The 25,703-nt window shown below is 51.0% G+C and overlaps 1 protein-coding gene across 1 annotated transcript in view; it reads left to right on the top strand.

Annotated features, from left to right (window-relative positions):
* CSGALNACT1 (chondroitin sulfate N-acetylgalactosaminyltransferase 1) overlaps positions 1-22,743 on the top strand; it is a gene marked incomplete at both ends in the record, with an annotated part of 84,579 nt that extends 61,836 nt beyond the window's left edge. The window contains 4 exons of the mRNA XM_079726611.1: positions 10,189-10,367; positions 11,221-11,315; positions 19,821-19,902; positions 22,454-22,743. Coding sequence (XP_079582737.1) covers positions 10,189-10,367; positions 11,221-11,315; positions 19,821-19,902; positions 22,454-22,743 — 646 coding nt within the window. The remainder of the gene's footprint in view (positions 1-10,188; positions 10,368-11,220; positions 11,316-19,820; positions 19,903-22,453) is intronic.
* Positions 22,744-25,703: the final 2,960 nt, after the last annotated feature.

The raw sequence follows: 25,703 nt of genomic DNA, 5'->3' as shown, positions 1-25,703 counted from the left end.
TGGAGCTATGTATTAGGAAATTTTAAAAAATTCATACTGGTGGGTGGATTTGCATGAGTTATAATTTACTGTGTGGTATCTTCATCTTTGTCCATTCGTGAGGACACAAAGGCATCTTTCAGTAGAATCACCTCTGACATTGAAGCACTAGAACTGAGATACTGCCCTGTCCTGCGAGTATGTGCCTGAGAGAGGGTTTTGTGTGTGTGTGTTGTCAGGAAAATGCCCTGATGCCATGGTGTTGTCCACATTTCATGCCTCTTTGAAGGGATTTGCTTGACGGGTACCCTCAGGAACATTTTATCAGGACATCCCAAAAGAAAATTGGGGGGAAAGTTGTCTGAAATTGGAGAATTGTTGCTTTAATATTTTTTCATAAACAAGGATGTTTTAGATAAGAATCTCATCTGCTAAAATGGAAAAAAGCTACACAGTGAATTCCTTCCTAGAAGATAAAGAGACTTAGACCCTGGGAAGCACTTCACAGGTGAAGGCAGCACCTAGGCATGTGGCCATCTCACTGGGCATCTGCCAGAGAAGGGGCTAAGCATGACTCTGCTTGGTGACCAGCTCTTTGTGGAGATGTGCCTGTATTTTTAGGTATTCCAAGTTGTTCTTTGAGGGATTCAAACATGGCGTATAGATTATAGTATTGTGACGGTGTTAAATTTCTTGAGTGTCATTATTACATTGTTATAATGTTATAAAGGAGAGTGTTCTGGTTCCTGGGGAGTACTTGTCTTTGAAAGTGAAGTTGCCATGATGTCTGTAATCTCAAATGGTTCAGAAGAAGGAAGGAAGGAAGGAAGGAAGGGAGGGAGGGAGGGAGGGGGGAAATATGGCAAAACTTTAACACTTGGTGAATCTGGGTGATGGTATATGGGTACTTTACTATGCTTACAACACTTCTAAAGGTTTAAATGTTTTCCAAGTAAAACATTGGGGGAAAATATATTATGGAAAAAATTAAATGATATTAAGTTCATACAATGGAATATAATGCAACAGTTAAAAAAAGGTGATCTCAGTGAAAATGGTGGAATAAAGAGCTTGCAAAATTCTCCTCCATAAAAGCAGTGAGAAAATTACTAAAAATTCTCAGAATCAACTTTTTTAAGAACTATGGAAATTAAAGTTTGTAATAGTCTGGGAAGTGTTTAGCCAAATGACTGAATTTTGGTGTGAACAGGGAGCTTTGTGAACTTTAACTTGCCCCATTTCACCCCCGCCCCCAGCTCTTCAGCAGCCCATAAGAATCACAGTCGGTCAGACCCTGCTCACAAGGTTGTCTTCATTTGACCTGACTCAGAGGCCTCCCAGTGGAACTTTTTATCCAGGGGTATTTGACAAAAAACAATTATAGGAAGTCTTTAACTTTGTGGCTGCCTGAGGTGTAGATAAGAATTGGGGCAAACAGTAGACTAACCAAAAAGCTCAGAAGGTGAATCTGAGGAGTGAAATCTCCAAAGGGGTTTTGAAAGCTCCAGCACATTCCTGGGGATCCAGAGGCTGTGCTCATACTTAGGAAAGACCTGAGCAGGCCCTTACTTTTTACCTCTGACTGATCTTGAGGCTCTGTGCAAGAAGGAAGTAAAGGCTCAGATAAGTTGTTACCTGCTTGGTTGTGTGTTGATGACATGCCCCACCATGCTCACAGAGTCCCCACCATGCACACAGAGTTCCCTGGCAAAGTCTGGGAGACTGATTGGTTCCAGACATTTAAGGAAATCCCTGCTTAATCATTAGCTTACCACTAAGTGTTCACACACAAGAGTACACTTTACAGAATTAGTTCAGGAAAGTCACTAAACAAACAAACAACAAACAGCAACAATAGCAAAACCCTGAGGGGGTGGAGATTCTGATTTCCAGGGCTGCCACATTACATTATTTAAAATGTTTAGCTTTAAACAAAAAATTACGAGGCATGCAAAGAAACAAGAAAATATGGCTCATGCACAGAGAACAAAATCAATCATTAGAAATTGTTCCTGAGGAAGCACAGGTGTTGTACTAGACAAAGACATTAAGTCAACTGTATTAAATATGTTCAAAGAATTAAAAGAGACCATGTTTAAAAAACTAAAGAAAAGTATGAGAACCATGTCTCACCAAATACAGAGAGATCAGTTATAAAAAGAACCAAATAGAAAGTCCGGAGTTGAAAAGTACAATATTTAACATAAAAAAAATTCACTGTGGGGCCTGAACATCAGGTTTGGACAGGCAGAAGAAAGAATCAGTGAACTTTAAAATAGGTCAATTGATATATGATATAGTTTGAGAAACAAAAATAAAAAAGAATGAAGTAATAGAAAACCTCAGAGACCTGCAGGATACCATCAAGCATGCCAACATAGACACAATGGGAGTCCCAGGATAGGAGAGAGAGAAAGAGGCAGGAAAAAATATCTGAAGAAATAATGGCCCCAGACTCCCTGTATTTGATGAAAACATTGATCTACACATCTAAGAAGCTCAAAAACTCCAAACAGGAAAACTCAAAGAAATGCACATTAGACATATCACAGTCAAATGGTTGAAAAACAAAGAGAAAGAATCTGTGTTACTGAGTCCAAGCTCGTACTGCTCACTGCACAACAGGCCAATAAATCGAGAGACAAATTGTTGGGGCAAGGAAGGAATAATGACTTTATTTGGAAAGCCAGCAGACCTAGAAGATGGTGGGCTAGAGTCCTAAAGAACCATCTTTCCTGAATTAGAATTCAGGTTCCTTTTGTACTAAAAGGGGAGGGGGTGTGGTTAGTTGTTGCAAACTTCTTTGTGCTGGAATCCTTTGTTCTTGCAGCTGTCCACTAGGTCAGGTAGGTCAGGTAATGACGTTCCTGTAAACCTCCAACAAGACAAATGTTGTTCTCTGTTCTGCAACTTTTTATCTCTATATGAATGGAAAAGAGTTATACCTTTAAAGGTCAGAGCCTTGAGAATGGGCTACCCTGTATATTTCAGGCTATAGGCAACATATTTAACTTCTAGCGAAAGCAGTAGACTACAAAGGTTAAAGTAAAAGAAACAGATCCAATATGGAGTCAGATTTGTTCTTCCCTGTTACATAAGCAGCAAGAGTGAAGCAACTCATCAGGTCCATGGGATCCTTAATAAGATGGAAAGTGGGGTGGCATATTCAAAGTGCTGAAAGTAAAGTACTGTCAACCAAGAATTCAATATTCAGCAAAACCATCCATCAAAATTGAAAGAGAAATTAAGACATCCCCAGTTAAGAACTGAAAGACTTTATCACTAGTAAACCTGCCCCACAAGAAATAATGAAAGGAGTCCTTGAGGCTGACATGAAAGGACACTAGACACAAACTCAAATCCATGTGAGGAAATACAGAGGGCCAGTAAAAGTTACTACATAGGGAAATATGAGACACAGTATAAATGTATTTTTTGCTTATGCTCTTTTCCTATCTGATGTAAAAGTAAAAAGATAACTGCATAAAGCAGTAACTATAAATCTGTATTGATAGACACACAACTGATTTTTTTATATGTTATTTTGTTTCCTGCAACTTTACTGAATTCATTTATTAGTTAAAATGGTTTTTCGGTGAAGTCATTAGGGTTTTCTCTAGATAGTATCATGCCATCTGCAAATAGTGACAGTTTTACTTCTTCCTTTCCAATTTGGATGCATTTTATTTCCTTTTGTTGCTTAATTGATCTGGCTAGGGCTTCTAATACTGTACTGTATAAAAGTGGCGAGAGTGGACATCCTTGTCTTGTTCCTGATCTTAGAGGAAAAGCTTTTAAATTTTTACTGTTGAGTATGATGTTAGCTGTGGACTTATAATATATGGCCTTTATTATGTTTAGGTACATTCCTTCTATTCCTAATTTGTTGAGAGTTTCTATAATAAGAGGATGTTTGAATTTTGTTTGAATTTTTTCTGCATCTATTGAAATAATAATATGAGTTTTATTCTTCATTCTATTAATGTGATATATAACATTTTAAAATTTGCAGATGTTGAACCATCCTTGCATCCCAGGGATGGATCTCGCTTGATCACGGCTTATGATCATTTTAATGCACTCTTGAATTCAGTTTGCTAGTATTTTGTTGAAGATTTTGCATTAAGTTCAGGGATATTGGCCTGTAATTTTCTTTTCTTGTTGTGTTTTTGTTTGACTTTGGCATCAGGGTAATGCTGGCCTCATAAAATGAGTTTGGAAGTGTTCCTTCCTCTTCAATATTTTGGGAGAATTTGAGAAGGATTGGAATTACTTCTTTAAATGTTTGGTAGAATTCATCTGTAAAGCCATCTAACCCTGGGCTTTTATTTGTTGGGAGGTTTTCATCTCCTTGTTCATTATTTGTCTGTTCAGATTTTCTATTACTTCATGATTCAGTCTTGAGTGTTGTGTGTTTCTAGGAATTTATCCATTTTTACTAAGTTATCTAATTTGTCAGCATGTAATTGTTCATAGTTGTCTCTTACAATATTTGGGATTTCTGTGGTGTCAGTTGTAATGTCTCCTTTTTTGTTTATAACTTTATTAATTTGAGTCATCTCTCTTATTTTTCTAGATAATGAGCTAAAGGTTTGTCAATTTTATTTATCTTTTCAAAAGAAACTTGCTAAAACAATTGTATAAGCAGGCTTGTATATAAGCTCAGAAACTAGAAAACTCTAAACTGTTTAAAATGCCTACTATGAACAACTGGCTGAGAATATGTTTAGCCTTAAATTATTTACCACATTCAGATCCCTTTAGTAAATAGAACTCAGAAGAAATGTCAGTATTCAGGGCTGTTAGATTTAAAATTTTAAGTTATACATCAAATATAATATTTCTGTGTAAATTTTTAAAGGTTTTTTCTTCTTTTTTATGAAGGGTTCTTGTGGGAAGTGTCACATTAAGAGAATTTCCTTGCAGGGGTGGGAAGAAATTTGTATTACGTTAGACAGCAAGATCTTTTATCATTTTTAAGCCAGCAGTTCTGGGAAATGCATGTCAATTAGAGAAGTTAAATCTCCGGCTGAAACAGTGGCTGCCTCAGGTCATTTTAACCTCTGTCAGCATGACTACATATAACCTGGAGGAGACCCCATGCATCAGACTTATGATATAAAGGAAAGGAATTGAATGAGAGACTCAAGAGTTTCATCAGTTGATAATACAATTCAAGAAGAAAAGAGAAGAAATAATTATAAGTAATCCTGGGGCCGTTTGGAACTGCAGACTCTGACTCATAACAGGAAATTACATAATAGAGAGTGTAATGCCCACATTCTACCGTGAAAAAGCCCATTCCTCACGAGGCCATTACTCTAGACATGCCGCTAAATATTACATTTCTTTGTATGGCCAAATTAAATATTTCAAACCACATTGCATTTTATTTTCTTCAGCTCTCTTTTTTTCTGTTACTTACATATTTGTCATCTTCTTAAAAGCTTGGTTTGTGCCTGTCCTTGGGAACGTATTGGTTGGAGCCTCTTTCTGATGGGGGAGGCGGGCTTAAGATGTGTGAGGGCCTCTCCGGTGCCCACCTGAGGGGATGAGGTGGCATCTTGGGGCAGCATCTCCCACAGTGACAGGTCTGAGACACACTCTGTGTTTTCCATTGACTCGTCTCTTGATCCACCCAGTGTTTATTGAGCTGCACTGTGTCCCTGTGGGCACCACTTACTGCACAGCACTGATAATCTCTGAAGATAGAGATAAGAAAATAAGGCAGTCCCTGTCCTCCAGGGTTTAGAGGACAGACCAGGTGGTCCAGTGCACAGTGCACGAGAATGCACTGGGCCCAGGAGAACAGAGGCGGGACTTGCCCAAACTCCTGGGGGCCCAGAGAGGGCACCTTGGTTCACAGGAGGGTGAAAGGCAGTGACACTCGATGTGGGCCGTGAGGATTGCGTGGGATCTTCACAGGAGTCAGGGCAGGAGGTGGATTCCGGGGAGGGACCCCTGAGTTGACACAGGAGGCCCCAGTGCGTCCACGCTCTTGGGGCCCGTCTTCCGGCTGGTCGCTGCAGAGGGGATGGGGATGAACAGAGAACTAAACAGGGCCCCTGCCCGTGTAGCTCTGCGGCCTGCATGTGGGGTTGTGGCCCTGTGGTCGTGTCATGCACATTCCCAAATCCACGACCACACGGGCCAGTCAGTGTTGTGTGTTGAAATGTGTCCTTGCTTCTGCACAGCCTCTCAGTATGCTGTCCACGTGCTGCTGGGCAGGACGCTCGGGCCCAGTGAGCAAGTCCCCCCCGTGGGAATGTCCGGGGCCCAGTTATCCTGCAGAAGCTGGTGTCCCTGCATCCCGTGTGCCCTGTGCTCCGGAGCTGGTGCTGATGAGTCTGAGACGGGAGGGGGCGTCCCACTCCCAGCCCAGATGCTTCGCGGTGTGTTCATCTCGCCATTCTGGAGAAGAGAGGAGGGAAGTTGTTCTGATTTGGTTTCTGGTGTCTCCAGCTCAGCCCTCTTTCTCAGCAGAGACCACGTGTCAATTATCAGAGGTCCTTCCTGATGGCAAGAGAGGAGAAGGAGGGGTCCTGGTTAATTATAGGGGGTGCTGGGCTGAGTGATCAGGAAGAGGGCAGCGCCGATATCCACCTGCAGACAGACGTGTAACTGAGCACGGTGACCTGGCCGCCCCACTGGGAACCACGGCTGGTGACAGAGTTACCCTGCGCCTCTCCAGTGCCCAGGACCGGCTGATGGGGCTTCCCGGGGGACTCCGTCCCCACCCTGCCTCGGTGTGCAGTCTTGTCCAGGTCCCTCATGTCCCCTGTCGGCCGGCGTTGGTCAGGGTGGATGGGAAGCCAGGGTTCCGTGGGGCGTGGGAAGCAGAGACGGCCGGGGCCCGTGGGGCAGAGGGGCCGCTGTGTGGACAGCAAGTGGCAGGAACTGTGTCCTGGGGCTTTGCGTCCGGCCTGTGGACGCGCTGGAGAGTGGGTTTAAAGTGCACATTCAGGTTGGGTGGTGCCGTGGGTGTAACACGGCTTGTCTCATCCTTGTTGGGAGGTTGGACGAAGAGAGAGGAGGCAGATTGCACGTGCATCCGGCCGTGGGCCTGGCACCCATGCCCCGAGATCTCTTCCGCTACAGACCACACACTGAAGCATGGAGGCCGATGTTCTAAGACTTTAAAATAAATTCTTCTACATCAAGGTCATCTCAAGCACTAGGACAGTGAGCTGTCCCAGCCCCCTTTCCCAGGGACAGTGACCAACAGGCAAGCGCCCTCCCCTCCCCCACACCTCCCCCGCCCCTTTCCCCCTCCCCCTCCCCTCCCCTCCCCCTCCCCCTCTCCCCCTCCCCTCCCCCTCCCCCTCTCCCCTCCCCCTCCCCCTCCCCCTCCCCCTCTCCCCTCCCCCCTCCCCTCCCCCTCCCCCTCCCCTCCCCCTCCCCCCTCCCCCTCCCCCTCCCCTCCCCTCCCCTCCCCCTCCCCTCTCCCCCTCCCCCTCCCCCTCCCCTCCCCCCTCCCCTCCCCCTCCCCCTCTCCCCTCCCCTCCCCCTCCCCCTCTCCCCCTCCCCTCCCCTCCCCCTCCCCCTCTCCCCTCCCCCCTCCCCCTCTCCCCTCCCCCTCTCCCCCCCTCCCCCTCCCCTCCCCTCCCCCCACCCCTCCCCCTCTCCTCCCTCTCCCCTCCCCTCCCCCTCCCCCCTCCCCTCCCCCCTCCCCTCCCTTTCTCCCACCTCCACCCACTGCAGCAGGGCAGAGAAGAGCAGTCCATCAGCAGAGTTCAGACCAGGGCTTGGGGAACTGGGGGACAGAACAAACGAGACTAAGCTCTGTGTGGGGTTCGTGTGTCCCCCAGTCACCACCCTCCCTGGACCTGTAGCCCTCTGCTGCCTCCCTACCACTCACTCAGCCCCCTGGCTGGTCATGCCTTCGATGCTGTTAGTTCAGCTTCTAATGCTGCCTGTATTCTTATTTAGTTAAGTATTAAACATGACTCCACTTTGTGTAAATGTTTGATATTCTACACAGTAAATAGCAAATATACTATTTGTGTGTAAATATTTGAGCTGTCAACACAAATGGGCTGTAAGCTGTTTGGGACAAAAATCCTGCTTGTCTTTAACACAGTGAAGGAAGGACCTGCCTTCCCCTGCTCTTGGCGAAAGTTTCTTGCCATTGTTCAAATGTGAAGCATTTTTCTATTTGCAATCTCTAACGATAGACCCTGGGAAACCTCTGGGAGGAGCCACCTGAGTCATGAGTCAGATACACGTGAACAAGGATTTGGTGCTTGAGCATGTAAGCCCTCCCCGCCCTGGAAATTAGTCCCTGTGGTCTCCCAGAGTATGAACTGTGAGACACTTGAGAAAAGAGACCTGCTACAGCTGTGAGAGAAAGCCGGGCCACCGGGTGGTGGACAAGTTCTGTGAGGCTAGCTTTGATGACCAGGTGAAAACCCAGGTATCTCCCAAGGGTAGAACTTCCCTGAGAACTGATCAAGTAGGGCCGGGGGAAGTGGGCTGTAGAAACCTCCAGGGGATGCAGAGGTGCTGCAAGGGTCTCACTCCACCTGGATGTCTTCTTTGCAGACAAGGGGGCAGCGCTGTCCCTACCAGGGAAGGCTGGGGCATAACCCCCAGGCAACTCACAGAAAATAGGAACTGGGGCCCGCCTACCCAGAGAGAAGAGTCAAAACGGAGTTCTGGAAGAGTCGAATCGGGTAGAGCAGGGCTGAGCTGAATCCTCCAACAGTAGAACCTTAGCCTGTAAAGGGCCTGAGGTCTGGACCATGAGGCTTTGCAGCAAGGAAACTGAGACCAGAGAAGTGAAGTCAGTGCCCAAAATAATGAGAGGCTGTGCTGGATTGCAGTCATTCGTCTATGGACACGTTCAGTCACCAGCATCCATTGGGTACCTGGTAGGGCTGGGCAGCTCCAGGCCCTGGGCCTGGGCTCCTGGCTTACGCTCCAGTGCTCCTCCAGGCACCAGGCCTCCTGCCTTAATCTGAAAAGCATGTTTGGCCTCGGACTCAGACAAGCTTGGGCCCAGATTCCCAGGATAAAAAACCCAGGCTCATTGCCAGGTCTGAAAGGAGGTGACAAGTCAAGGAAGGAGTAGCAGAACTAGTTCCACTGATTAAACTACCATTTGAATTATGACTGTATTTGTGGTGACCTTTACCCGAGATAGTTACAGACTTTAAACAGTGGCGATGGGTTTTGAACCTCTTTTGAGGCATCAGGATTAGAGAGAATCGGGGGATGGGATAGGCTGGGTTGGGGGAGGGCTCTGAGCTGGGGGCGAGGAAGCCATCAGGACAGGAAGGGTGTGTCACGGGAGAGGGGCTGGCCAGATGCCAGGCCTGTCCAAGTGGAATTGGGAGTCCAGTAGGACCCAGAGTGGGTCTCTGGGAGAAGACAGTCCCTGTCCCACTAGGTACTAGATGAATTCCTGGAACTTTTGCTCAAGACGTGCTGCATCTCAGAAGGTTCTGGGAGAGAGCAGCCAAGTGAAGAAACGCACCTGGACTCCATGACCTCAGGCCTGTGCTGCTAACAGACTGGCTGATGCTTACCTGGTGTGCGTTATACTCTTAGCGTCACTTACCACGCCTAGCACTCTGAGAGCAGTTAAGGAAGGTGTCGTTATTTCTGTTTTGCAGATGAGGCAGCCGAGGCTCCGGGAGATTAATGGGCTTGCCTAGATCACAGCGTTAATCCACAGGGGAGCCAGGTCCCAAATGTCCTCCTCTTCTGAATCCAAGTGTCATTCCCTTACTGTGCTCGGCTGTTTTACCTTCGGGTGCGGAAGAGATCCAGGTGTAAGCGTGTCTGGGGATAGACGTACACCCGGACCACGCTGCCGGGTTCCTGGAAGGAATCCTGATGAGAAGCTGCTCAGTGGGGCCATCGCAGTGTGGCTTTATTTCCTTGGCCAGTGGTTTCATTGGCTCCAGAGGCACTGGGATTGTCCCGGGTTCTGTCCCCTGGTCTCCAATGGCTCACGTTCTCCCCCTCACGAGGACCACACGTTTGCCGTGACAGTAGTTTTCAATATGGGGAAACTGCTAGAAAAAGAAAAAATGAATTGGTGCTAAAACTTCTCGAAGTGTCCTTGGTGCCCTTAATCCCGGTGCCCTCGGGTCCCAGAAGACACGTGGTGAGATGTCGTGGGCCTCTCGGTTGTGTGTTTTCCAGGGGATTCCACCGGCAGCAAGCCCGGGCACCCGAGTGACTGTGTGTGGTCTCACCTTTCAGAGCCGCCAACTTCAGGAACTTCACCTTCATCCAGCTGAACGGGGAGTTCTCTCGGGGAAAGGGGCTGGACGTGGGCGCCCGCTCCTGGACGGGGCGCAACGTGCTGCTCTTCTTCTGCGACGTGGACATCTACTTCACCTCCGAGCTCCTCAACACCTGCAGGCTGAACACGCAGCCAGGTGGGGCTCCCCTCCCGAGCGTCCTCTCAGCTCGCCCCGACGACCCGCTCCTGGATCTGCCTTATTTACCCCGCTGACAAAGACAAGGACGCCGTCTGGTTTGATTCCTCCTTTGGTGTCGTGCTGTGGGCCCGTCAGCCACCATAGCTCTGGGACTCTTGGTCCCAAGTTCGTGTGTACAGCCCCTTTTCCATCCTCCCCTAGGAGGTCAGCTTTAGGGGATGACCCGGGAGCAGGTGTGGTGGGGAGGATTGGGCCTGGGAGACACTGCTGAAACCGAAGGGAAGGCGTGGCTATGGGCGCTTACCGGGGCAGGAGGGGCTCCAGACAGAAAGAACCCACAGTATGAACACTGTTCTCATAGCTTTAGCTCAGCGGCAAGGCCGATACTCAGCTGACAGCCGCTGGAATGGCCGTGTCCGTTGTTCAGATACTGAAATCCTTCTGTGAAGATTGGTAAAGAGCAGCTACCCGGGGCTCTCACAGTCTTTTCCTGCTGCCTGAGGTCACCCTGGCTGACTGCCCCACGAGCCAGCAGTTAAAGGGTTAAGGTCTGGCAGGACGGGGGCACTGGGGCCCTCTTTCACACCCACGCCCACTAGTCTGTTCCCAGTGCCAGGTCCACGGGCCGTCCGAGCTTGGAACGTTACCCCTGTGCTGGGAAGTCGGGAATCCGTGTGTGTCCATCTGGTCTACCTGCCGCAGTACTGCTAAGGTCTGTGTCAGAGTCCAGTGGAGGGAAAAGGGACAGTGGACGCAGATCCCTAGGCTGTTTCTGACGGTCGCATATACATGAACAAACCTAACAGCTTTATCCGTCGCTTAGCGCATATGTTTGTTTTCTGCTTTGCAGGGAAGAAGGTATTTTATCCGGTCCTTTTCAGTCAGTACAATCCTGGCGTAATATACGGCCATCATGACTCGGTCCCTCCCTTAGAAAAGCAGCTGGTGAGTGCTCCCCCCGAGGGGCCTTGGTGGGGCTCTGTTTCATGTCTTTCGTCACCAGGGGCACCTGACCGTGAGTGGAGGTGAGTGGAAACCTGTGGATTGCTTCCCAGAGTAATTTGTAAGTGTGACAGGCGTTCTGGCCTTTGTTCCCAGAGCCCCGTTGATTAAAAGTGCTTGCAGTATTTCAAAGTGGAAAATAAATAGGAACAGTACCTTACAGAAATGTAATTTCATAGTTTTCTTCTACGGTTTTGGAAACCAGTATTATTGCATTATGGTTGCAGTGCATTTCCCCTTTATTATTACAATCCTATAAGGTAAGAAAGGTGAGATGTAGGTTCCCATCTGACAGGTGGAAAACGGAAGTCAGGAAGAGGTGGCCGACCACCCCCCACCACCAGGCACACAGTGGGGCAGGGGCCAGATCCCTGCTCTCCGTCACCATTCCCACATTAGCATCAGAAGTGTCACCAGCAAGGTGGCTTTCACAGGAATATGGGAGGGACTTCTGTGCTAAGATCCCAGCCGCACAGGTGATGGGTGGGGTACCCACACAGCACCCAGGCTCTCTGTAAGCTGAGATGTCTTCGCTGGTCCATTCAGCAGACAGTGCAGGCAATAGGAGGACGGGGTGAAGCCAGTAGAAGGTCCCTGTGCCGCTGGACGGTGTGCCCCTCCGAGGCAAAATGTCCCACTGTTGTCATCGCCAAGCTGGGCTGTGATCTTCTGTAGAGACGCCAGCGGGGCTTATCTGAAGCTGTTGCCAGCTCAGGCTGAGCCTGGGGGGGCGGGTGGTGGTAGGGATTGCCTCAAGTGGCTGTCTCCTGTTGAGGTGGCGAAGCCGTTTTTCTTTACCTCTCAGGGTGGAGAAAGGAAGCCACTGTCTGACCATGAGGAGGTGATGGGACTCGGTCTCCCCTGTTTCCCTGCAGTGGGAAAGTAAACTGATTTTCATTGAAAATGTGCTCTGTGGAATTCTTTGGGAAGGCTGATTCTGTGTTGAAGCTCCCAGAAGTAGGAAAACCTGTTCTCTCCCACCCCATCCTGGGTCCCCTTCCAGCTAACCTCTGGCAGCTGATGTAATGATCTTTTCCAGCCTGGGTTCCTCTAGGCTGCACCAGGTTCATTTCTCACCATGTCTTAGCGTGGTTTCACTTGCAGCGTGAGGCGCACAGCACAATAGTAACACCGTTCTCTCTTCCCCCAACGAAATTGTAATACCGCACGTTCGTTGTGTATCTGTACGTACTGTGTGTATGCATGTGCTTTATACATAAACACAGTAAGAGTTTTTCACTCCTACTTAGAGGTGATATCACTCCTGTTGAGACAGAAAAACTTCATGTTTCCTTTCCATAGAGTTCTAAGCTTCTAATAGGGCTTGAGGGGGGGAATGGGATGCAGGATTTATTTTCTTTCAACCAATCAGAATAAAAGTTCCTTTGATTTTAAATAAAGTACTGTTTTACATTTGACATTGAATAGGATTAATGTTTCAACTTCAAATCAAGACCTTATTTGCTTTCAAGGAATTCATTTCATTTCACAATTTAAAAGTTTTATCCTGGGCTTCCCTGGTGGCACAGCGGTTGGGAGTCCACCTGCCGATGCAGGGGACACGGGTTTGTGCCCCGGTTCGGGAAGATCCCACATGCCGTGGAGCGGCTGGGCCCGTGAGCCATGGCCGCTGAGCCTGCGCGTCCGGAGCCTGTGCTCCGCAGCGGGAGAGGCCGCAGCGGTGAGAGGCCCACGTACTGCAAAAAAAAAAAAAAAAAGTTTTATCCTTTTATTGCCATTCCTGCAGGGAAGCTCAAGATCTGGCATGGTCCAGCCAGCTTCTCAGGTCCTCAGAACTAGTGGTCAAGTCAGAAACAGAACTCAGATTGCTGTGTCCACAGCTCTAAGGCCTCTGAGTTATCCTGCAACCTTTACCAGTCACCTCCGAATACAGCTGAGACCTTCCATAGAGCACACAGGTCTGGTATTTTAGGAGTCAGTATTTATGGCTCTTTATCCCAGAAAGAGCAATTGTCTCTGAGACAAAGGGGCCTCCGTCAAAAAAGAAAAGCATCCATTATGTTCTTACTGGATGAGCCGTTTCTGGAGCACTTGCTGCCCATAGAGAGGTAGTTGAGGTGTGCATGGAGCAGTCAGGGACTGGAGCAGTGTCCTGTGCTGGGCAGTGATGCCCCGGGTCAGTTCACTCACTCACTTCTTTCTCCTAGACTCGCCCAGGGTCACACAGCCAGCTAGAGCTCAGGCCAAGACCAGGATTCCCTTATCTAGTGTGGCAGAGACAGATTTGCTTAAGATCTCGGTGAGAGCGGAAATAGAAGGGAAATGACCAGAGGAGAGCCTCGAACTCCAGAAGTTAATATGGTGGAGAGAGAACATGTGGGTGCAGAGAAGGTATAAAATAACAGGTAGTGATTGGAGGTGGGTAAATTAGGAGAGACTTCCTGCCAGGGGTTCCTTCTGGCTCAGTCTTGAAAGGTACGACACATATATATTAATAAGTTCTTGAGAGCCTTCACTGGAGTGCATCAGTATCAAGGTGAAGGGAAAGCCCAGGTCCGGAATGCGGCTGTGACAGATGACTGCCATGTGCAAACGGGAGACTCGGCCAGCGGCCCTGCAAATACGACCTTGGTCGTCAGTGAACCACTTATTACTTCTGGCTGTTGCCACTGACACTTGATAACATTTGCCTGCAGATAGAGGCGAGAAACCAAATTTATGGGGATTTTTTGTGTGTTCAGGTTACTTCTTTCTTTACATTTGAGTACAGACCGTTAGTAATCAGTAGTAAGTGAAATCGTGGGATTTCATACTAATATTTAATTTGTAGAGTTTTAAACCTGAGGTGAAACTTGCTGATGCTTTAATGTAGAAACAGCCTTCCGAGAAAGGAATAACCCTTCATTTACGTAACTGCTAACTTTAGACATCCCCTCTCTTGGTTTGAGCCTTATCAGTTCCTGCTGAGGCCACTGCAGGAGCCATCTAGATCCATCTCTCCCTCACACTCCAGTCTCTCCTTCACCCTCGGCCAGAGATGCATTTCCAAAACACAGATTAACTGCACTAAAAAAAACCTTTGAAGGCATAAAGCAGGTGGTGCGCTCAGAAGTGTTTAAAGCCCACTCTCCGAAGGGGGAAGGAGCTGGCTCCCAGCGTTGTCTGCCTATCTCTGGGGCGTCAGTCCTCCAGCGCGGCCTGGTTCAGGCTCCCCCCTGGACATCTCTGGACAGAGCTGGGAAGAGACTTCCTTGCCCAGGCGGTGGGCTGGTCCCGGCCGTGCCAGCACAGCCCTGAATCCTGATTCTTTGGGGGATGAACTGCCCTCCACAATCTGACTCTCGTACTCATCACCGAGGAAATGTCTGCAAACCCGACCCCAGCACCTGGGCTTGACGCCAGCTGGAACACCCCTGCCCCGTGTCTCCTGAGCTGCTCTCCCCCGAGGGCCATCTCCTCTCCGGCGCTGATGCCCACAGTGCCTGGCTGCTCCCTCTGTCATGTGGTCCTGCCCGGCACTGTCTGACGACTGGTCAGCGTACGCCTGGTCCGCGGGCCCTGTCCTCACCTCTCTCTCGTTACACCCTTCTCTCTCCTTTAGTCCAAAGAGCACTTCACCACTGACCTGCATTTCAGTTTAAACTTCTAAAAAGTGCGGACTGGGCCTGGTCCATCCTTTTAGTCTGTTTCTGTTTGTTCAGGAAGCAGACATTCGCTGAGAACAGAAGTCACATTCACAGATGCCATGTCCGTGGCCTTTGGGCAGCTGGCACTCTGCCCACGTTGTCGTGTAACAGTCAGTAAGGTGAAAAGGAGTGCTGCACTCATGTCACGGGTGAGAACGTTGAAGCTCAGAGGCATGTGTCACTTGCTCAGAAGCCTTCAGCGCTGGGTGGCAGGTCGGGAACTCAAGTGATGGGACCAGACTGTGGCAGCTGGGGGCGGGGGCACGTTCTCCACATCCGCGTGCTTCCAGGGGCAGAGGGTCTGACTCTGGGTTGCAGGCTCCCTGGGCAGAGTCCTGGTCCAGCACGATGCCCTTCAGAAGACACTTCATTTTTTTTTTTTAATTTATTTTTGGCTGTGTTGGGTCTTTGTTGTTGCGTGTGGGCTTTCTCTAGCTGCGGTGAGCAGGGGCTGCGCTTTGTTGCCGTGCGCAGTCTTCTCATTGCCATGGCTTCTCTTGTTGCAGGGCATAGGCTCTAGGTGCACGAGCTTCAGTAGTTTTGGCTTGTGGGCTCAGTAGTTGTGGCTCATGGGCTCAGTAGTTGTGGCACGTGGGCTCTAGAGAGCAGGCTCAGTAGTTTTGGCGCACGGGCTCAGTAGTTGTGGCTTGTGGGCTCTAGAGCGCAGGCTCAGTAGTTGTGGCACATGGGCTCAGTTGCTCTGCAGCATGTGGGATCTTCCCAGACCAGGGCTCGAACCCGTGTCCCCTGCATTGGCAGGCGGATCCTGAACCACTGTGCCACCAGGGAAGTCCCAACACTTCACTTTTTCATGCAGATGCCGATGAAAGGAGACTTGTAGAAAAGTGTGGGTTAGTACAAATCCTGGAGGAGGTGACAATTGAGTCCGTTCTTAGACCAATTCTTTGAAAGCTGTGGCTTGAGAAACACCTTTTTTGTCAAGAAATGGACACTGTCACGGCCAGCCTGGTGCTGGTCTGGGCTCGGCCTCGACTGGCTGAGTGATCGTGGGCAGGTAATGCTGCCTCCCAGCCCGAGGCCCATGCACACCACACGCAGCCCCTGGGATCCTGTGCATTTGACCCCTGAGCCTCAGGGCCCAGCCCACGTGGGGTGTACGGGGGGCGGCAGCCCAGCCTCGGGACCCCTGCAGCCAGGTTGTCTGCCACTCACCGCGTGACAGCACGGCCCGGTGCACGGTGAAATCACAGGCCCTCAGTACTCAGGATGTACTAAGACTTCAAGGCAACAACAGCAGAGCCTCACACCAGGCACGGGGCCTGTAAACCCGGGGCCCGTGGGGTTTCTGGTGACGTGAGGCAGGCCAAATGCAGCCTCGGTTCCTGGGAGACTCTCTCCGGTTCGGAGGAAATACTCTGCCTGAGAATTTGTGACTGATTTTATTTTCCGGCCCAGATTGCTTCCCCGGCATTTGCCAAGTCAGCCACGTGGAGCCCCACAGGCGCGGCTGAACCTGTGGGGCCTCAGGGAGGAGCCTTCCCACATCTGTGGGGAGAGGCGCTGATTTGTGCTTTGTGTTTTGGTCCTGATAGGAAGTTATCACTCCCGTCACGTGACCTCCCGCAGAGCGCGTGTCTGGGGGCTCCCCGAGGGAGGGCGGGTCTGACCACTGTCCAGTTGTCCGGTTGTGGTGTGTCGTGCCGGGCAGAGCCTGCTGGGATCCGGGTGCAGAGGGTGCTGGGGGTCGGGAGGGAGCATGGTCATGAGGACACAGCCCTGGAAGCAGAGGGGTGAGATCCAGGGCAGGGGGATGGTCCTCTTAGAGTATCATCTCCATCTCCTCCACGGTAGTAGATGTCACCCGCGTGTGTAGCTCCGTGTAGAAGCTTGGGGCCGAGGTTCTAAGAAGTCGAGCCGTCTGCTTAGAGCCCAGGAAGGGGAAAGCGTTTCTGCCTGTGGGTCCAGAGCCCAAGGTTCTGAGAGCTTCCTCGGTGGACTCCGAGGCCTGGGCTGAGCCCCTCGCTGCTGAGAATTCCCTACCCCAGCCGTCTCCGTTTCCACTGGCTGGTTGTTCCTCACTCGTTCCTTGGAGAAGGAGTGACTGAGTGCCTGCTGGGTGCTGGACAGTGATCGGACCTGCACATCCAGCCTGAGCGGGACCAAGGCCCTGAGCTTACGTTCACCAGTGGTGGTAGGTGAGGACAGCAGGCGGAAACAGCCCCTCGACAGGAGAGTTTCAGAGAAACCTCACGTTACAGGGAAAATAAACCAGCTGATGTGACGTGACACTGGCGGGGGGTCAGGGTGACCGCTCTGAGCGGAGCCCAGTGGTGAGCAGGAAAGGGCGACCCCAGCCGGGCAGACTGCGGGTGTCCAGCCTTGGCGACCTGTGAGCTGGCACATTCGAGGGGACGGGATGGACAGGGCAGGCAGGGGCAGGTCACGTGGGGCCTCTGCAGGCTGGATGTTCCTGTGGATTTTATTCTGATTGCCTGGGGGAGGGTGCAGTTAAACCACCGAGAGCTCGGAATGGGGCTGTGCTGCGGCCTGCCGCACGCTCGAGGCCTCATGGGCTGTCGAGGGCACTGCTTCAGTTAGCGCCCAGCCCACCTGAGGGGCGTGAACTTGGCATGTGCATCCGTCTCGCCCGCACAGTACATGCCGAGGGCACCACCGGATCTCTTCCCACCAAGGGCTGAATTTCGACGCGCTGTTCAGATACTGGCTTTTCATGGCCTGCCAGCTTTAAAGCCCCCGTTAATGAGTGTTTGTGTAGGTCATTCCCCGCTCACAAGTCAGTTTGCCTCTGTCACACTGTCCCCAGGTGAGGGTCATACCTTGCTGGGCACTGTGTCTACTCAGTGGGTCCTGTGAGGCTACCTCTGCAGTCCCCCTAGTGTTTCTTCCCAAGCGCTGGCCCATTGTTTTCCCTGTGTGGAGCTTTCTGTCTTAAATGCCAGGTAGACCGCTGCCAAATATTTGAAGTTCGAATGCTCCACGGCTCTTTGACTGCATATTTTTTATATAAATTTATTTATTTAATTAATTTATTTTGGGCTGTGTTGGGTCTTTGTCGCTGCGCACGGGCTTTCTCTAGTTGCAGCGAGCGGGGGCTACTCTGTTGTGGCGCGCGGGCTTCTCATCGTGGTGGCTTCTCTTGTTGCGGAGCACGGGCTCTAGGCGCGAAGGCTTCAGTAGTTGTGGCATGTGGGCTCAGTAGTTGTGGCTCGCAGGCTCTAGAGCACAGGCTCAGTAGCTGTGGCGCACGGGCTTAGTTGCTCCACGGCATGTGGGATCTTCCTGGACCAGGGCTTGAACCTGTGTCCCCTGCATTAGCAGGTGGACTCTTAACCACTGCACCACCAGGAAAGCCCTCTTTGACTGCATTTTTACCCAGGCCATGTCTGTGTCCCGGCCACCAGAAAGGACAGTGAGCCATTAGCTGTGGCAGAGACAGTGTACCTGCCATGACTGGGATGGAACAGAAAGCATTTTAAAAAAATGACTCAGTGGAAATTTTTCCCGACTTTCCTGCCCTGTGAAATCTTTCCACTTGATACTAATGACACGTGTGGCTGGGGAGCTGCCGTACAGCAGGCCTTGGTTCTGGAGCCGAGGGGGACAGACAGGCCTCTCCCGGCCCTTCTCCTTGGTCTTGATTTGTGCCAACCATAGTGTAAGTGACATCCACGTGTAGGTTGTAGTGAAATAAGACGGTTTCATAGGTCGCAGAGTACAGGAAATGTTAAGTCCATCGCCGCTTCTGCAGGCCATTTGTCAAGTGTAGTGTAGCCTGTGGTACAGGTGGAGGGAGCCCTCGGGAAGGTGGAAGGCAGCGATGGGGTGAGTATTTGGGTGTCAGGCTGGGAGAGCCCTTGGGGCGACTAGGCTCCATCTCCTCATTAAAGGAACAGAAACAGAGGGACTGCGGGGCCGGCCAGAGGTCTCGCTGGGGCGGGGCAAGCTCTCTCCAGTTAGAGGGCAACGGGCCGGGCGCGGGGGCCCTGCTGCGGGGCTTCCTTTCCTCCTAACACCTACGCGAGCGACCGGGACAAATCCGGAAAAACAGCCATTAGGGTCGCAAACCCACTCCCAGGATTAGTGCAGCCAGAACTACGTAAACAACAAAAACCATTTTAAAATTAGTCTTGTTGCTCCAGCAAATACGTTAGAAATGTACTTGAAGAGTGAGACACGGGGCAGGGCCAGGCCCGGCTTTTCATAGCCGGTCCCTGCCTGGAGGCCCCGCACGTGCGCGGGGAGCAGCTGATGTTAAAACCGCGGATGAATGGACTGAGCGTGTCCTCAGGACCTGGCCTCTCGGTGCCCTTGTCCAGGGCCAGCAGCGCAGCCTCGGGTTTGCTTTTCAATCCCTGAGGGAGTCCGGTTCGTGCCCCGGGCCACGGCGCCTGAATTCTAGGTGGTTCTCTTTCCTTCTCTCAACTTCCTGAGCCCTTTGCTGGCCGCCCGCCTGGCCTGTGGGCCCCAGACCTGCTTCTCGCCCGTGCAGGTGTCAGGCCAGATGTGTAGGTGGCTTTTCCATGGCGCCGCCCCAAACTGGCTCCCCACCCCAGACCCCGCTGCGCTTGAGAGAGAGAGAGAGAGAGAGAGAGTGTGTGTGTGTGTGTGTGTGCGTGTATGTGTGTGTTCAAGCCTCTGCCCTGGAAACATTCCGGCCACAGGTGCCCAAAATCACAGAGCCCCTTGGGGACGGGTGGCTTGCTGTGTCTTCACTGTCCTCCACCCAGGGGCTGGCTGTGTGTCAGCGATGCCCCCCATGTGTGACACCCCCATCCGCGTCCACTCTGTCCTACCTCAAGTGACGGTGCCCTCCCTGCAGGTCATAAAGAAGGAAACTGGGTTCTGGAGAGACTTCGGGTTCGGGATGACGTGCCAGTACCGGTCCGACTTCATCAACATAGGTGAGCCCGGGGCCCTGGTGCCTAAGGAGGCTGCTCTCCGGCCACGGATGTGGGCGCTGGGCTGAGGGCGCTCGGGGCAGTGGGGACCCTGTTTTCTCCTTCAGCACCTCTCAGTGTCCCCGGGGGAGGACAGAAATGAGGGCAAAGTCAGGCTGTTGCACGAAGGCGGCTTCGAAGCAAGTTGCCCGGGGCCTCCGTCCAGCCGGGCCGGGCTCCTGTGTCCGCACAGAACGTCCTCCACAGAGAGGGGAACCACCAGAAAGAAGGACAACACGGAGGACTGGGGAAAGTCACACATCGGGGGGATCCCGGTTCCTCTCTGCTGAACCTGTGAACATTCCAGATGTCACTGCACGTCCGGAGTGCACAGTCACTGTCAACAGGCACACAGGCACACAGGCGTGTACACAGATGCATGCACGCGTGCACACGCACACACACATACATGCACAAGTGCACGCACGCACGCACGCACACACACACACACCGCTCCCTGAACACAGAGAGGAAGGGCCTTCTGGTTGCAGATGAGGGGACCGAGTCTCTCAGACGCAGATGGACCTCACAGCCATCGGGGGGCCTAGTCAGGATCAGCACCGAGGGTCTCCTGTCCCCTGGGAAATAGCACACACACACACACACACACACACACACACACACACACACACACACACACACAGCAGGACCTATTCAGGTGCCTCTGGAGGGAATAGATCTGTGGATTGTACAGGACTGGGGATGAGTGAACAGGCCCAAGCCTTGACCTTGGGCCCAGAGGCTCGGGTGGACCCTGAGCGGGGTGGAGCTAGAGGCCCACCCTCACGTGGAGATTCCCCGCCCTGCGTCCCCCTGGGGCCCCTCAGCCCCCTGTCTTGCTCTCTTCTGGCCCATCCCCTCCTGCCCAAGGCTTAGGGCTTCTCTCTGTAAGGTCTGAGGAGGCCAGTTTCTTTTGCTCAGAAGTGCGGTGGACAACAGGGACTACAGGACCCTCGAAGAGATCACCGAGTTAGAAAGATAAAAAAACCCAAACATCTTGAAGTCAAGTCCTGCTAGAAGCAGCAGAATGTGGGGGACATGGGTCTCTGAGTGGTGGGTTTGCTCAGGTTCCCAGCAACTCACCACGGTGCTCCTTGATTTCTTTAAGAAGTCGTCCTAAATGATTATGTGCAAATGTAATTTCCAAAAGTGACATATTCTTAAAATGTTCTGAAGGAAATTTCCATTTTGAGAAACTCTTGTTTCCTTGCTCTGTGTACAAGCAAAGGTGATTTTGAGATGATGTACGTTTAGCAGTTTTGGAGTTATAACACACTGGATTTTCCTAACGATAGAGCATCGCTGTCACTGACAACCATGGGGGTGGCAGGCGGGAAGGGGGCTCGTGCTCGGAGCCTCTCGGTCACATCTGGACCCCCGTCGCTCTTTGCCATCCTGTGCACATTTGCAGGTGGGTGTCTCACTTGTACGCCGTCTATTTAATAAGTAGTCATGACACCGGTGATGAGAAATCCATCACAGCCAACCAAGCACTGCCCCTTACCCTACTGTCTCATCTGGTTATGGCACCTGCTGCATTTCAGGGTAAAGAAACTAAACTTAAGAGAGGGAAAGTGGCTGCCAGTATGATAACCAAGACGAATTCAGGCCGTGACTCAATGTCTTCCTGTCCCGCGTCCGGGGGCCGCACGGCACCCGTGCTCACCGCAAGGGGTGCAGGCTGGGTTCCCCACTTCCCCCTCCAGTGGGGGTCTCCATCGGAGCAGCGTGGCCTGGAGACTGCAGGGAATCGGGCTGTGCGACAAAGACACTGAGTCACTTCTCCACAAAAGGTCCAAGAAATCTCCTCAGTGAGAAAGGAATGGTGACAACAGAGAGGCCAGTGCTTCTTGGTTCTGTCTGGGACGCCGTGGCTTGAAGTGAAGAGAAGATGTGAGGCCGCCTCAGTTTTCAAAGGTGACCCTTCCTCACCGTGTGAAGGAGTCACTAGAACGTGAAACGAGATTCTCTGAGTCAAACTTCAGAACTGTGAGGCCAGTCCCTTTAAAATGACTCCTTTCACCAGCCTGTGGAGGACACACAGCTTCGGGGACCCCCTTAAGTCGATAGGAGGAACAGTGCTTTAGTGGGACGTGAATTTTTCACACCGCAGGGCCCTGGTCCTCTGCAGTGGCAGGAGGAGGCCACATTCAAAGGATCCCACGAGGGTTCGTTCAGGGGTTTTGGTTGGGACGCTGCGGCAGCCCTTGGTCTAAGGCTGGGGTATCACTGACCCCAGAGCTGTTATAATTGCAGCCCACCACGCTGCTGGGGCCTCCTGGGAGCAAGTGAGGCTGGGATGCTGTGTGTAGTCACGCTGTCTCGGAGCTGGAGCCACTGCCAGCGAGGCCCTCTGTGTCTGGGGTGTCTGAGCTCTCTGACCCCCACGGACGCTCGTCACTTGGCGGGGTGGGGAGACCTCCCCGAGAGGCTCCTGCTCTCCACGCAGCGTCCTGTGCTGGTGCGGATCAGGGGGCCCCCGGCAGCGTGTTCAGCAGTGTGTTCTCTCCCACAGGTGGGTTCGACCTGGACATCAAAGGCTGGGGTGGCGAGGATGTGCACCTTTACCGCAAGTACCTGCACAGCAACCTCATCGTGGTGCGGACACCCGTGCGGGGCCTCTTCCACCTCTGGCACGAGAAGCGCTGCGTAGACGAGCTGACGCCCGAGCAGTACAAGATGTGCATGCAGTCCAAGGCCATGAACGAGGCGTCCCACGGGCAGCTGGGGATGCTGGTCTTCAGGCACGAGATAGAGGCCCACCTCCGCAAACAGAAACAGGAGACAAGGAGCCAGAAAACATGAGCTCCCAGGGAACCATGTGGGGAGACGGTTGATTTTTTTCCTTTTGCAATTACCAAGTGAATGGCTGCAACAAGGAAAAGATTGCCCTGAAGGGCAAGAAAAGAATTTGACGGATGAAAAGAATTTGATTAGTAAAGCAGGCGAGGGGAGAGCCTCCTGTTTCCCTCTGCCTGTTGAGCTTCTGCAACAGGAACCGAAACCCCTCAACCTGGCCTGTGAAAACAGCCCAAACGCACCCGTCCGGTGTCTGACAAAGGCGGCCTGATCGTGAGATTGTGAGCCTAATGGTGTGTTTACAGCAAAGCAAGAGCTGTTTATTTTCTGTGCTTACTGAAATATTCATGAACGAAGACCAGTTTTGTAAAAAGTTCATTAGAATGGAAGGCCAGCACGTCCCTCCCCATCTGAGTGATTATCAGCGGGGCTCTAGTGTCTGGGATGCCGAAATGTCAGGAGGCCGGTGAGGAGAGACCGTGTGAAATTCAAAGATACACTCTTCGTGATCTTTGTGAATATATCAAGCAAAACCAAATGGACTAAAAATGAAAATAATCCCATAGCTATTGTATCATCTCCGCCCCAGATTAACCAAAAATAACCTGCTCATCCATCTTTTTGGTTGTAGTTTTAACAATCTCTGTTAATTTTATTTAAAATGCACTTTTTTGGCTTATGAGTTATATTCTGCTTATTTAATTACCAGTTCGCAAGCCTTACTAAAAGAGCATAAATAGCTACATTTTTACATTTTTTTGAGAAGATACTTTTCGCTGCATTATGCGAACTTTCAGTTCAGAGCTTCGGATTGTTACCCACATCCAAGGGCGTGGCAGTGCCCTGCGGGCACTGGACGGCAGACGGTCATCGTGGGGAAGGCGTGGCCTGGGGCTGCTGGCCAAAAGAGACACACGGATACTTTATCTGAAGAGTATTTCCGGAAAGGAGCAACTGAACACTGGAGAGAAAGGAACATGTACTTTTTACCTTAACAGAAAAGGAAACATTCAGACTGGTGATAGAAGTCAGAAAACACATTTTCTCCTCAGGGAAACTGGGGACCACTTTCTTACCTGTTTAAATAAACCAAAGCAGACTGTGTGAACCAAACATTCTCTTTTCCAAGCAGGGTGCTGTTCCTGGCTTCTGGCTTCCACAAGAAGAAATGCAGGAAAATGTCTTTTGTGAAAGGTCACTCCATCTGCCGGCATCCAGCGGGACGGAGGATTGTGCTGTGTGTTCACCCACCCCAGCCAAGGGGTAACTAATTATTTTTTAACTTAAGCTGTTCTACCCAGTCAACCAAGATGCTTCTGAAAATCGCCTTTTATTATCGTTTCCAACTATTTAAAAATAATAATAAATGCAGTTAACATTGAGTGGTTTCTACATTCATGTGGAAATTATTTATTAGCCAGCACCAGATGCATGAGCTAATTATCTCTCTGGGTCCTTGCCTTCTGTTTGCCCACAGTCAACTCATTGTTTAAAAGCTTCAGGAACATTCAAGCTGTTGGTGTGTTAAAAAAAAAAAAAAATGCTTTGTATTGATTTGTACTGGTAGTTCATAAAATTTAATTAAAACCCAGGACATGAATGGAAGGTGGCATTGGACAACTAATAAAATGTGATTTGTGGGTACGATTTCTCCTTGGATTAAGAACACCACATCTTTAGTTTTTGGAGAACGGTTTTCTGTGTGTGTAGCCAAGGTTCCCTGGCTGTGGCCCTACAGCGTTTCAGGCTAGATCACTCCCTGCTGGGGGCTGTCCTGTGCCCCCAGCATCCCTGGTCTCTCCCCCCTTGAAGCCAGGAGCACCTCTCACCGAGGGGGACACCTAAACTGGCTCCTGTCACCGCCAGGTGTCCCCTGGGGGGAACTGGTCTAGAGGGAGGAGAGAACCGTAGTGAAGAACCTGGCAGTTAATACAGTCCGCTCGTCCTTTTTGTTTAGGAGATGTTGAGGAATGGTTTCCAGGAGACCTTTTGGCTGTACGTGTGTTTCGTACTTCCGGGGCTGGGGGAGGAGGCTCTGGGCACCTGTCTGTCTCTCCACTGGGTCTTGGGCTTGGTGGGGCCGACGTTGCCCACTCCTGCCATCTTCCTCTGGGTCGGGAGGTTGCTGTCCCAGCAAGGCCAGCAGCAGGAGCGAATGTCTGACTGTGGAATGAAGACTCGGGGTCCTGGGATGGGAGCTCCAGGCCGCACTGTGGGGGGACCAGCCATTTGTGCGGGTTTAAATTGCATATCATGGGTGCCTGAGGCAGGGGTTAAAAATGGGATTTTCAAGGATGCTGAGGGTGGCTGAAGAGACAACAGCATAGTGTCAAACTATCCCTCTTTTCAAAGCTTGGGTAGGTAAACAGTTTTATCAAGAGGCAGGAGCCCTCACAGAGCCCATGCAGGAGGGGTCTGTCTCAGCTTGGTCTGTAACACATACCACAGACAGGGCATCTTCATCAACCGATGCTGATTTTCCCAGGTTCTGGAGGCTGCAAAGTCCAAGGTCAAAGCACCGCAGATCAGGTGTCTGGTGAGGACCCCCTCTTGCTGTTGTCCTCACATGGCTGAGAGCAGACAGAGGGCTAGCTTTCCTTCGTATCCTTAAAAGGACACTAATCCCACCATGGGGGCTCCACCCTCATGACCTAGGACCTCTCAAAGGCCCCACCTCCAAAGACCATCTCATTAGGGCTTCAACGTAAGAATCTTATGGGGGCACAAACATTCATTCCCTAGCAGGACCTGTCCCGTTCCCTGCCCGAGATACTTACTTATAACGGAAGGGTTGGTGATGCACCACTGGAGCATTATAATCAGGGACTTGACATTTAACCTTAGCAAAGGACGGCAGTGATGAATGACATCTTCTAAAGGAGGAAGGATGCTACCAGGGAAGCACTGAGGCTGGGGCTTGTCTGAGGTCCCTTCCAGCTCTGCATCCTCCACTGTTGTGACTGTAT

The sequence above is a fragment of the Hyperoodon ampullatus genome (genome assembly GCF_949752795.1).
Source record: "Hyperoodon ampullatus genome assembly, chromosome: 20".
NCBI classification, from domain to species: domain Eukaryota; kingdom Metazoa; phylum Chordata; class Mammalia; order Artiodactyla; family Ziphiidae; genus Hyperoodon; species Hyperoodon ampullatus.
The sequence above is the reverse complement of the archived record's forward strand: the minus strand, read 5'-3'. Positions and strand labels throughout refer to the sequence as shown.